Raw genomic sequence first — 12,914 nt, 5'->3', positions numbered from 1 at the left:
TGGGGCCACCGTGGCGCAGCATTCCTGTGCAGAACGTGGCAAAGGAAATGAGGAGGTGTGGGATTTAGGTGGCTTTGAATGGGGTCTGGTGAGGTGTGCCAACCCCAGAGCGTCCCATTGCTGGAACACTGAGGGGCTGGTGCTGCTCATGGGATGGATCCAGCTGTGGTCCAGCCCCATGTGGGGTCACATCTGCTGCTGTTTGGGGCTGTGTGTGACACGTGGCAGAGGCACCGCATGGAGGTACACCTGGTGGCTGTCCCAGATAGCCAGGAGCAGCTGTGGGAATGGGAATGGCAAGTGGGCTGGGGGCATCCCAGAGCATCCCGTGGGGTTTGGGACTGGGCAGCCATGGGAACCCCAGCAAAAGAAGCAGCGGATGGGGAAGGCAGCACAGGGGCAGGAGGCTGCTGCAGCAGCCGGGTTAGTGAGAAGCCTGTCTGCTTCTGTGTGCTCCATGAGAGGGCAGGATGAGCTGGTGGGGCAGGGCATGGCCGGTCCTGCGGGAATGGGGAAAGTGGGGTATCTCAGGAATGTGCAGAAGCAAAACCCCCCGGGAAGGAGCTGAGGGTCTTCAGAGGTGTTGGTCAGCAGGGTCCATTGCCTAAAGAGCAATGACAGTCCAGCCCGAATGGTGTCCATCCCTGGCACAGCCTGGAGGAGCCGCGCTGTTCCACCTTGATGTGTTTCCCTGCGAAGCACCGACTCCAGAACCAAGGCTGAGCGCTCACCTTGATGGGGAGAAGCCCTTCCCTGCAGCACGGGGCTGAGCTCTGGGTGCTCCGCCCGCCCTCCTCGCTTCACTCCGTTCCATTGCGTGGTCTCCGGGGGGAGCTGTGCCTGGCACTGTGCTGCCCGTGCACCGTCAGCACGGAGCGCAGCGCTGCCCACTGCTGAGCGCAGCAGATACGGAGCGCTACCAGAGCAATGATGGCTGAAAGCACTGGGTGAGGATGGAGGGTTGGTGGGGGTCGCGGGGTGCTGTGTCCTAGGAGCAGGGTCGTGCTGGGAGCTCCGTGGGGGATTTTGCTGTTGGTTGGTGTGAGGAGACAGCACTGGAGCTTGCGATGGGCAGCTCCATCCCACCATTCCCCGAAGCTGGGTTTGGCACAGGTACAGCTCTGGTTCCTCTGGACACTAGCGCTCCCCAAACCCCCCAGCATCGCTCCTGGTGCCTTTCCTCCCATCCCTCATCTTGCAGAAAAAGATGAAAGCAAAGCAGAGGAAATCAGCACCCAATTGGGGTCATGGCAGTGGATGGATCCTGCAGGAGCCGCTCGGGTGCTCCAGATCTGATTCCCTTCCTGCTGCCCTGGCTCCTGACGTCCATTTTTAAGGTTCTTGGTGTTTTCCTGCTGTGCCATACTCAGCTTGGGTTGCCTCCCACCCAATATTTTTGCGGGATTTCTTCTTCCTGCCCATCCTTGCAGCTTTGCTTTGACCCCTTCCAGAAGCCACGTTTATTGGGCATTTTCTCCTGTTACGGTGACCTGCTCCTGATTCCTCCTCAGCTCTCCCCATGCCTGCCATTGTCTTCCTGGCTGGAGAGCACACGGCGCGCTCGGGGACCCTCTCATTTATCTTTGGACACTTTCCATTTCCTCTCTGTGTGTTTTTCCTAATGCCTAATGGATGAGCAGCCGGAGCTGCTGCTGTGGGCTGCCTGCCATGCTGGGCAGCTCCCACCCAGGCTGCAGCTCAGCATTTCAGCTCAGGCCAGGCTGTGGGTCCCACCAGCAGTGTGACACCTCCATCCCTCTGCCATTTCCCTCCCGCATCCCTGTTGGGTTCTGCAGCAGAGCTGCCGGCAGGCACTGAGCGTGCAGAAAGCAGAGAGCTGTGCTGCGTTTCCCTCTGTTGCGTTTCAGATGTGATCAGATCACCTCCCCTTTCCTTCATGGTGAGGTTCTGTAGCTGCTCATCCGGGTTCACATGTCGGCGTTAATTGCGAGTGCAAATAAGCAATTACCTCCTCCCTCGGAGGCAAAGTGTGCAGCGTGCGTGGGAAGGATGTGCAGGTCTGTCTGTCTGTCTGTCTGCCAGACCTGTCCGTCCTGGCAGCCCGTGGGCACGGTGTGGCTTTTGGGGAGATGGAAGCAGCCTCTGGATTTCCTGAGAACAAAGAGAGCACTGCTTCATTGCCAGCAATGGGAACCAAGGCGGTGCGGCGCAGGAGGGCACCCAGCAGCCTGAGCAGGGAGAACGTGCACTGGGTTTGTGTGCACCCGAGGGCTCCCTCCTGAGCTGAGCTTTGCTGTGTGCCCACGGGGAACGGGAAAGGCAGGAGTGGGAACGGGAGCTGGCAATGGGAAGAGCAGGATGCAGGCGGGCGCTGCGGGGCAGGCACGGATTGCCGTGCAGCACTCGGGGCGGTGAGAGGGCGAAGAGTTCACCTCTGTGGCTGCAAATCCCGCAGAGCTCGGCCCGAAGGCAGCACGGTGGCAATGCACGGGGCCGGGCTGTGCTGCGGCATGCGCTGCCGGGGGCCGGGCTCTGCTGGATGCTGATTCATGCTGCTGCATTTGCAAAGCCCCGCGGCCGCGGGCAGCTGATCCGGGAGCTCTGATCCTGCAGCACAGAGCACTGCTGTCCCTTCCAAGGGCTTCCCCCCATCCCTGTGAGCCCAAGCCCAGGGACTGGAACCTTTTGCGTAGGGCATAGGGCTGCTCTGGTTCATTCTGTCTCGTTGGTGCCCTATGCTGGAATACAGGCAGGTGTGAACCCAGGAGAAAGGAGAGCACTCTGAGCATTGGATGGAAGTTATCCTTGGGGGAGACAATCTGAGATTTCCAACACAAAAGGCTCCATCAGGCGTGGGCCGGCAGCGTTCCCTCCTCCCCTCTCACCCCACTTCTCTCCCAGCCCTGGCCCGCAGCCCAGGCAGCACTCAGCAGTCCCAACCCATCGATTATCAGAGGGCCCATTGCTGGAGCTGCTCTGGGCTGGAGCTGCTGAGATCTGGGACAGATGCAGTTGGAATGTACCATGATGGGGGGGGGGAGGAGAAGGGGGTGAAGGCGTGCAGTGCCCAGCTGTTCCCAGCCCGCTGTGAATGCCATAGGGCAGCAGCAGCACTGCTCAGTGCCATGGATGTGCAGAACTGATGCTCTCTGTAGTGATCCTCCTCTGCAGCAGTTCCCATCCCCACGTGGACCCAGAGCTGCTGCCTGCTGGAGCTGCAGATCTCGGGATCTGCCCTATTTATTTTCAGGCAGACGGGATGTGTGCTTCTCATGGGATTAGCAGCTGCTGCTGCTGCTGCATCACGCAAGGATCTGTGCTTCCTCACCTGATGTCACTGATGAATGGGCAGTTCGGGTTTAATTAATGAAGTGTGGAGCAGGATGCAGTGAGGGGGCAGGAATGGGTGTTTCTGCCTTAGGAATGTACGTGCAGGTGTTGGTTGTGCTTTGCCTTATGAAGGGAGGAAAGACTCAACTCTGGGCACAGCACTGTGATGCTGCTGGGCCGTGGGATCACGGCGCAGTGCCATAAAGGCAACCCAAGGACTGCATCGACACCTCACACAGCTGGTGGTGGGCTCTGTCCCGGCTGGATTTCCCCTTTTGATCTCCTGTCTCTGTTGCTTTTCCTCTGCAGTTCCCCTGTGCCCAGGACCCGCGGCACCACGGCCATGTCTCTGCCGGGGAGCAGACGCTCATCCACCGGATCACGAAGGTGAATACGCACAGGGAGCAGCAGCGGTGACCAGCCAGGGCCACAGCAGGGCAGGGAGCAGCCCAGGGATGCAGCTTTGAGGATTCGGGGCGTTGCATGTCGCTGGATGCTGCCCACAGCTCCCCGACCCCGCATGGAGCACCCCCAGCACAGCACCCGTCCGTCTCTGTATGTGTCTGCCGCACTCGGCACCAATCTTGCAGTTCTGGGGTCCACTCCATGCTCCCAGGATCTGTTCCTTCACCCCAGGATCCACTCTTGGTCCCGTCCACCAAAGGTGGTGTTGGTGGATGTCCCCGTCCCCCCCCCCCCCCCCCAGTCCTAGGATTGGCAGCAATGCTGGGAGGGGAATTGGCTCTTGGAAGGGCTCTCTTGAGCTGTAGCAATAGCAAACAATAGGGAAAAAGAGAGGGAAGAAGCATTTATTCCCCTGTGAGTGTCTCCATACCCTGGGCTGCACTTTTTTACTTCCTGACCGCAGCCATCACCAGCAGAGAAGGGGCAGATATGCCCATGTGTGAGTGCTGTCCACCCCAGCCCACTTCCAGGACTCTCTCCTAGGGGCTCCCAGTCCCTGGGCACGGGGATGCCATGCGGGTACCCATGGGATGGAGCGGGTGGGTTTGGGCTCCCCTACCCCCACCTTCACACCCGTCTCCGTGCCATTTTGATCCCTGCTGTTTGTTCTGTCCTTTTGTCTTGTGTGTTCTCGGTGCGGTGGTTGGCAGTCGCGGGCTTTATGGACGGAGTGGTTTTGCCTCCTTCTTTAAGTCGTCAGCGCCCTCAGCCACTCGGCCTGAGACACAGCCTCTTCTCCCTGCCTCCAGGCGCCCCTCGCCCCCCGGGAGGGACACCTACGGCACCTCCTCGCTGAGCAGCAGCAGCAATTCTGGCTCCTACAAGGGCAGCGACAGCAGCCCCACCCCAAGGTAACCCCTCGCCCACAGCCCCATGGGCACTGTCCCCATCTGGGGGTTCCCTGGGCAGGGGGAGCAGTGCCGGCCCCGGTGCCCACAGTGCCCACGTGCCATGGGGCAGAAGCACAGGGGCTGCAGGAGGAGGCCGTGCTGCTGTGCTCGGAGCTGCTGGAGGGGCTGCTGAGCCCCCGCCGTCCCCACAGCTCCTCTACTGCTGTCATTATGTCTTCTCCCCATTGTCACCCTCCTGCCAGCTCCGTGCTCATCCCTCCTGTCCTGCCCTGGCTGTGGCTTGTGTGCTGCATGCGTTCCTCCCTCTGCTCGCTGCTCCCCAGGAACGCTGCCTTTGGGGCAGAAGGTGCAGCAGAACTGTATTTGGGGCTGCTCACACATTGCTCTGGGCGGTGAGGCTCATCCCTTGGTTGGGACTGACCCCACCAACTGCGTTCCAGCTCTGGAGGTGGCTTTGCATCTGGGAGGAAATGAAGGGGTCAGCCAGCAAACAGAGCAGGGATGGGGTAGGATGACCACCATCCTACCTGGCTTCTCCCAGCACATTGCTTCTCTCTGCTCAGAACTATGGATCTGCCTGCATGACGCCTGGCAGCTTTGAGCTGCGCCACGGCAGTGCATGGGGACTTTGCTCTGCTGCAATGCACAGGGGGTTTGGAGCACCCCACTGTGATGTGCAGGGTCTCAGTGCAGCCTGCTGCAAGACACGAGCATCTGGAGCTGTGCACAGCTCTGTGCCTGCTCCCTAGCTGAGCATGCAGCCATAGAGCAGCAGCCTTTCTCCTCCCCTCTCTCTCCACCCCATGCTTGCTGAGCTGCACCGGGCTGATGCCCAAAGACATCCATCAATCTCAGCTGTGCTGGTGGCAACACAGGGAGGGTCCAGAACTGCTGCTGCAGTCTGGGATGTGTGGGCAGCTCAGACCTGCTTCACCGTAGCCTATCCCACTGCACACCTCTGGTGGGACTGACCCCAATTTGGGGCCTCCATGCTCATGGTACATGTGCTAAGAGATTGCTGTGGGCAATGTGCGTGTGACATCTCCGTGGGGAGCACAGCCCTGGGCCAGCAGCTGGGTGACAGCCGTGTCCCCGCAGGCGCTCGGCCAAATACAACCTGTGCAGTGACAACCATGGCATCAAACCACCCACACCAGAGCAGTACCTGACCCCACTGCAGCAGAAGGAGGTTTGCATCCGGCACCTGAAGGCCCGCCTGAAGGACACGCAGGAGCGGCTGCAGGACAGGTAGGTGTGGGGTTGCGGGGCTCCTTGCAAGCACCTGGCTCTCTCTTTCTAATTTTCCTCAAATCTGAATTCACTGCCACAGCACGGAGCAGCTGGCGGGGCTGCAGAGCCTGGCGTGCTCACCGGGGCTGACTGTGCTCTTTCTTTCGTGGCTGGTTTTTCTCTCCCACGGTTTTTCTGAATGTCAGCATCACGCGGTGGCTGAGCTCCATCTGCTCCTCTGGGGGCTTAGGCACGTCCTCACCGCCCTGCCAGCTGCCAGCCAGCCACCATGGGCAGCCGGTGTCCTCGCACAGCCCTTAGAATCACAGTCATTGAGCTTGGAAAAGAGCTCCAAGATCCCCAAGCCCAACCCCACCGTGCCCACTGGCCGTGTCCCTCAGTGCCACATCTTCACGGATCTGGAGCACCATCCGGTGAGCCCACCATCCCCTGGGCAGCCTCTGCCACTGCATCACCACTCTTTCGGAGAAGAAATTTCTCCTACCACCCAACCTGACCATCCCCTGCAATATGAGGCCACCACCTCCCCCCCCCCCCCAGGTAATCTCTGTTACCTGGGAGCAGAGGCTGACCCCACCTTGCTCCAACCTCCTTTCAGGAGCTGTAGGGAGCAATGAGTTCTCCCTAAGCCTCCTCTTCTTCCCTGTGATCATAGAGCCATCAAACCTGAAAAAGAACTCTAAGATCATCAGAACCAAAGGCCAGGCCATCCCCACCATGCCTGCGTAGAGTCATTCAGATTGGAAATGACCTCCAAGGTCATTGGGTCCAACCACCAACCCATCCCCACCATGCCCACCAAAATATGACCCTATGTGCCACATCTGCGTTTGGGAGCTGGCTGGGCATCACTGCTGGGGTTCCTGGATACCTGGACACAGCCCTACATCCCAAACATGGTTTTTTTTTCTGAGTGTTTTTACCCTAAATCGCTGCTCTGAACCACCGTGGGAACCGCGGGGCATCCTGCTCCTGACCCGTGGTGACGCCGTGTGCCCGCCTGCATCTCATTGCAGGGACGCTGAGATCGAGGACCTGAAGACGCAGCTGTCGCGGATGCAGGAGGACTGGATCGAGGAGGAGTGCCACCGCGTGGAGGCCCAGCTGGCGCTGAAGGAGGCCCGCAAGGAGATCAAGCAGCTGAAGCAGGTGATCGACACGGTGAAGAACAACCTGCTGGAGAAGGACAAGGGGCTGCAGAAGTACTTCGTCGACATCAACATCCAGAACAAGAAGCTGGAGACGCTGCTGCACAGCATGGAGGTGGCACAGAACGGCGCGGGGCTGAAGGAGGAGGGGGCTGCTGAGTCGGCGGGGGGATCCCCGGCGAGATCCCTCACCCGCAGCTCCACCTACACCAAGCTGAGCGACCAGGCGGGCGGCGAGCGCACCGTGGGCGGATCGCAGACCATCTCGGTGGACGAAGGGGCCGACAGCGGCTTTGCTGGGGGGGACGAAGCTCCCGGCCGCCCGGACTTGTTAGAAGGGGGGGAGCCCTGCGGGCGGCTGCCGCCCAGCTCCACCTACGAGAAGCTGCTGGGGCTTCGGGGCGGCGTAGAGGCGGGCGTGCAGGCCAGCTGCATGCAGGAGCGCGCCATCCAGACGGACTTTGCGCACTGCCAGCCCGACCTGGACACCCTCCTGGAGAAGGTGATGAAATCCCAAGCGTGCAGCTTGGGCAGCCCCACCTCGGTTTGGGTGTCCGAGATGGAAGACGTGGCGCCGGGCTGCGAGATGCCGAACCCCGCCGGCGTTATGGACCTGGAGCCCGAGGACGGGGAGGTGCCCCACAACCCCACCGTGCAGCAGCCCCCCAGCGCCGGCCCTTCGGTGGCCATCGCCTGCGCTCCCGAGGAGGATGCGACAGCGGAGCCGGGCTGCGACGGCGCTCCATCCAAGAGCTATTGGAGCCGCCACTTCATCGTGGATCTGCTGGCCGTGGTGGTGCCGGCTGTGCCCACGGTGGCGTGGTTGTGCCGCTCGCAGCGCCGCCAGGGCCAACCCATCTACAACATCAGCTCGCTGCTGCGCGGCTGCTGCACCGTGGCCCTGCACTCCATCCGCAGGATGGGCTGCCGCGCCGTCAGCAGCCCCAACCCCGGGGGCGGAGCGCAACCCTGACCCCCCCGCAGCCCCGTCCCGCCCCCCAGCCCACCCCACGGAGCCGACGGCTGATTGTAGAGCCCCGCGCTGGGGGACGTGGCGCTCCGTCTGCTCTGCTCCTCGTAAAGCCCCTTGGGGTGGGGGCAGAAGGGGCACGGGGTGGGCGTGCTGCCCTGAGCCTTTGTCCCCAAGGATGCCGAGGACTCGACGCGGCGATACGAGGGGTGGCCAGGCCCCGTCCCTGCAAGCAGCTCTGCGGTGCTGGGGATGTCATCCCGCGATGTCACCGCGTGGCACTTTGCTTTCTTTTCGGTTGTCCTCGCACGGACCCGGGGACGTCGCTGCAGTGGGAGAGAGCGAGGAGGCACCGAGCACCGGGGTGGGGGCTGCGATGGGGTGCAGCCCGGCCCCTTCCCCAGGCAGGCTTCTTGCTCTGGGTGCAGCATTGCACAATGGGACGTGGAGGAGGACGGAGGGAACCCCCTGGACATGGAGGGTGGAAATGGGATGGAATTGGATATACCTCACACCCGAGCAAGGCTGAGCCGCCCGCAGCGCCGTCCATTCCGTTCATTCATTTGCTTTGCACTATATTCACTTTCATTTCCTTTTGGTAAAGTTGGGGCCCTGGAACCGGGTCTGGCTGCTGTGGAGTGGGACCAGGCACCCTCTTGGTTTGGGTGCATCCTTGTCCACCCCTCCCCACCCAAACCCTATTTTCCCAGGAGGGGTTGGGGGGGGAAACTACTGCAAAATGCCTTTTTTTTTCTTTTCTTTTATTCGGGGGGGGAGGGGGGGGTATTTATTTATTTTATTGGAAAAGCAAAGACAGCAAAGATTGGTCAGCAGGGGCGGCCCCCAGGTGTACCGAGGGGTCCTGGCCCCCACCGCGAATGTCTGCAGCTTCCTCGTGACTTGAAGCAACGGTGTCCCCCCCCCCTCACCACAGGACGCTGTGCCCTCCCAGCCCCCCATATCCAAGGGGTGGGGGCTGGCACTGCATGCAGTGTTTGGGGAGCAGCGGTCGGAGCGAGCAGCCCTGGGCTATAACCTCTCGTGCAATGTATTCGTGGATCCGTGTACGCGTCTGTCCGACTATCCAAAGCTTAGCCAAGAAATAAATGTAACGTTATATTTGAAAGACAAATCTATATAATATATTTTTTAAATACAGAAGTGGAAAAAAAAAAAAGAAAAAAAAAAAAGAAAAAAAAAAAAACTGACAAAGCTGTAAACCTCTCCCCCCTCTCTTCTCTCGTTTCCGCTGTCCTGTACTGCGGTGGATGTAATAAACGTCGCTGGGTCTGTGTCTGCTTGGCTGGAGACGGCCTTTGGCGTCTGCCCTGGGGGTGGATATGGAGGGCACGGGGGGACAAGGAGAGGCACTGGGGGCAGGAGCACATCCCCCAACCCTGGTCCGTGTGCCGAGAGCTGGGGGACATGGGATGGTGTCGCGCCAGTAGCTCCCCTGGGTTCATTCTGGGGGGGCTGAAGGGGTACCTCCAGCATTTCCTTTGAGTTCCCTCCCCTCTTCCAGGCTTGGCCATGGGGGTGCCCACATTGGCGTCTGCCCCCAGGTGTTGGAGCAGCAGGGATGGCATCAGAGGTCGGGGATGGAGTGGTCCATGGATGACTTCATCTGTCCCGGTGACAGCCTGCATATGGGGAAGGGGTCAGGGGGAGCCCCAGGGTCCCCTGGGGGCACTGTGGGGCTGGGGGTGATAGGAGATGGGGAATAGGGAGAGCACAGATCTCACCGTTTCACCATGTGCTCATAGATGACAGCAGGGATGATGGTCAGAGTGATGATATTCCCTGCGCCCGCCAGCACCTCCATCAGCTGTTTGTGCTGTGGAGGAAGGGGCAAACATTACGAAATGCCGTGACAAATCCCCACCTCACATCCAGGGCAATGTGGGAATCCCCACACCTCCCAGGGCAGCAGCAGCTCCAAGTCCAAAATCTGCACCCAAAAGCCCCATACCAACTGCAGGGGTGCCCTCACTCCAGGCAGTTGTGCCATGGGGAGAGCAGTGGGTACACAGCCGTGTCCATACCTTCATGCCGATGACGTTCTGACCATTGACCTCGCAGATGTAGTGGTGTGTCAGGAGCCCATTGCGGGCAGCAGAGCTGTCCTTGGACAGAGACACGATTTTCCCCTTCTTCACCACAACACCCACATGCCCGGTGCTGTCCTTGTGCATGGTGACAGTACGCTGGAACGGTCTGTAGGGACAGTGGGGTCAACGCCAGCCCCGCACACAGCAGCACTGCACACCCATCCACCAGACATCTCTCACCTGTCCCTCACCACCATGACAATCTTCTCCGGGGACGCCTTCTTCAGTGCCCGCTGCGCCTTGTCGCTGCTCCAGCCTGCACAATTCTTGCCATCAATCTGCAGGATCTGGTCACCAAAGCGCAGCCCCACCAGCGCCGCCGGAGAGTTGGCCTTCACCAGCTGCACGAAGATGCCCTGTGGACACAGCGAGGGGAGCGATGGCGCAGGGCCGCCACCGGGACCAGGTGGCAGTGCTGAGCTTTGTGCCATGCACTGCCGTGCAGCGATGCTCCGTGTCACGCCGTGCCGCACAGCAGAGCACCGCAGCTCCCCGCCAGCCCAACCCCTACCTGGTCGACGTTTTTCAGCTGCAGCCCCGTCTTGCCCCGCTCGTCCTTGCAGAGGTGGATCTCTCGCACACCTGGTTTGATCTCCGCCCGCCGCAGCCCCGCATTGTTCCCACTCAGTGGGGCAACCAGCTGTTCCGGCAGAGACCCGACGGGAGTCAGCGCCTGCAATGGGGCCGGGGATAAGCAGGGACATGGGGACACACATCAGCCCTCGAGGGACGCTGCGTCCCTTTCCCAGGCAGGATGCGGCTACGGGAGGGGACCCACCGCCCTGAACCTACAGTGCTGTTATCTGGGAAGAGGTTTTTCTGGATCTCTTCGCTGGAGAGCACCAGCCCCATGTAATCCTCCAGCTCGGCCAGGTTGGGGTACAGCGCGGGTGGTGCTGAGGGCACTATGGACACAGAGAGACCCATGGGATGAGCCAAGAAACCCCCACACCTCATCCCCTACCCACACACCGAGTTGCTGGGGTCCTCAGCTGAGCCCCCACCATGTGGGCACCCCCATACCCCAACCCCAAACAGTCCCTTGGCACCACACCCCACATTACCGGTGCTGGAGGTGACCGATGGCTTCTCCAGCTTTGGCTTCTCAGTGAGCACTGTGGTGGCAGGGGTGCCAATCCCAGCAGCTGCCTGTGCCTGGGGGAGATGGGGTTTGCTTGAGACACAGCCCCTGTCCTGGGCTCACCATGAGCACCCAATGGGTCTGATCACCCCCATAGTGCAGATGAACAGACACTGACCTGCAGGACCTGGTGGGCCTTCATGTCCTCCAGTGAGGGGTAGAGCGTAGCCATCGCTGGTGCTGAGCCTGGGGATGGGATGGGGATGGGGTGAGGACAGGGTCAGGGCTTTTTAGGGCTGGGTGCAGTGCCACAAACACCCCTCAGGGACCCACAGGGCTGGGCTCGCTCTACTTCTATCTCTGTGTCCCAGCCATCACCTGCAGCCTGGGGCATGACTCAGGACTGCATCACTGGGGCCACTGCCTCTGTCACATCCCAGCAGCTGGGGCACGTGAGGGGCATGAGCATGAGCATGAGCATGAGCATGAGCATCCCAGCAAGCACTCTGCTCCAGGTGTGATGTGCTGGCTACACCAGGCAGCCAGAGGCTCTTTTAGTTTCCCCAGACTCAGCCGGGTGATGCCCCCATGGGCAACACCCCCATGGACAAAAACCCTCCATCACTACTTCTTGCTGTTCTCAGCCCCCCACCAGCTCCCTCCACCCCATGCCCTGCACACCTCTGTGCCCCAAAAAACATCACCCAAACATCAGCGCTCGCCTCCAACCTCTGCTCCAAGCACCACTGGAGCCAGGCAGGATCCTGCCTGGTAGCAGCATCCTGAGGTGGGGGGGGGGATGATCCCACAAACCCAGTCTCACCCCCCAGCCCAAGTCCCTCCAGACTCACCTGCAGATTTCTGGCTCCTATGCGCTGCCCTTCACCTGTTCCGTGCTTTTATAGCAGTGCCCATCCCCGGGGAGGAGCCCAGTGGCCTCAGCTGACTGCCACCTCCCTGTGCCAGGTGGGGCATGGGGGAGGAAGGTGAAGGCAAAGCAGCTGGGCCGGCCCCAGGGAGGAGCAGACAGCAACAGGGATGGGGACATGGATGGGGTCACTGATAGAGACAGGGAATGGATAGGGACACACACGGAGATGGGGACTGCTTTCCATGGCTCCAAGCATCCTAGGAGCCACAGAGATGGGGTCGTGCATTTCCAGGGTGGCCTCCACCCTTCCCACCCACACAATCCCCAGGCGCCACCATCACACTGCTCAGTGTCACCGTAACCCCCAACCAGAAGCCACCACAGCCCTTTGCCCAGCACAGGGTGGGCGCAGCGGGTGCCCTCAGCCCCGTGTTGGGTGTCTGTCCCCTGTGACACCTCTCTGTGTGGGGCTGACGTTGCCACATCCCGCATCCATTCGTGATGGCCCCGTGGGAAAACTGAGTCAGGGCTGCGGGCGGAGGGTGTCAAGCCAGCACTGAGCCACGCATCCCAACCTGTGTGATGCCATCGGACCCCGTGTCCCCACGCATGCAGGGCCTGTGGGTGCCCGTGGCACAGGGCCAGCCCTGATGCAGGGCATGGCTCAGCTTTGTGTGCCAGCAGGAAGCAATCTATTTTACCAGCATTATTTTTAGCCTGCGGTGCCCAACTGCCCCGGAATACAATGGGAGCAGCAGACATGTGATAAGCACAGCTGAGAGTGAGCACCAGGTCTGCCCTAGAAGGATGGCACCCGTGCCAGCAGGGCTGTGTTAGCCTTGTGGAAATGGAGTTGGGAGGGCTCAGGTGCAGAGAAC

General features: G+C 60.7%; 2 protein-coding genes across 3 annotated transcripts; one reads left to right on the top strand and one right to left on the bottom strand.

Moving 5' to 3' along the window:
- Positions 1-3,634: 3,634 nt before the first annotated feature.
- SNPH (syntaphilin) lies at positions 3,635-7,979 on the top strand (the record flags this gene model as incomplete). Its single annotated transcript, XM_079543272.1, has 4 exons — positions 3,635-3,678; positions 4,407-4,607; positions 5,706-5,855; positions 6,875-7,979. The coding sequence occupies 4 exons, from the start codon at positions 3,635-3,637 to the stop codon at positions 7,977-7,979; spliced, it is 1,500 nt and encodes a 499-aa protein (XP_079399398.1).
- A 1,582-nt stretch (positions 7,980-9,561) lies between these two features.
- Positions 9,562-11,397, bottom strand: SDCBP2 (syndecan binding protein 2; the record flags this gene model as incomplete). 2 transcript variants are annotated; one of them, XM_079543307.1, is made up of 8 exons in its annotated part: positions 9,562-9,616; positions 9,719-9,810; positions 10,019-10,190; positions 10,265-10,440; positions 10,596-10,757; positions 10,877-10,989; positions 11,149-11,239; positions 11,344-11,397. In XM_079543307.1, the coding sequence occupies 8 exons, from the start codon at positions 11,395-11,397 to the stop codon at positions 9,562-9,564; spliced, it is 915 nt and encodes a 304-aa protein (XP_079399433.1). The 2 variants fall into 2 exon arrangements, with proteins under 2 accessions (XP_079399433.1, XP_079399434.1); XM_079543308.1 differs by having other exon boundaries at positions 10,877-10,980.
- Between the last annotated feature and the right edge of the window lie 1,517 nt (positions 11,398-12,914).

This window comes from Tetrao urogallus, assembly GCF_951394365.1.
Source record: "Tetrao urogallus genome assembly, chromosome: 16".
NCBI classification, from domain to species: domain Eukaryota; kingdom Metazoa; phylum Chordata; class Aves; order Galliformes; family Phasianidae; genus Tetrao; species Tetrao urogallus.
This window is presented reverse-complemented; position numbering and strand designations above follow the sequence as displayed.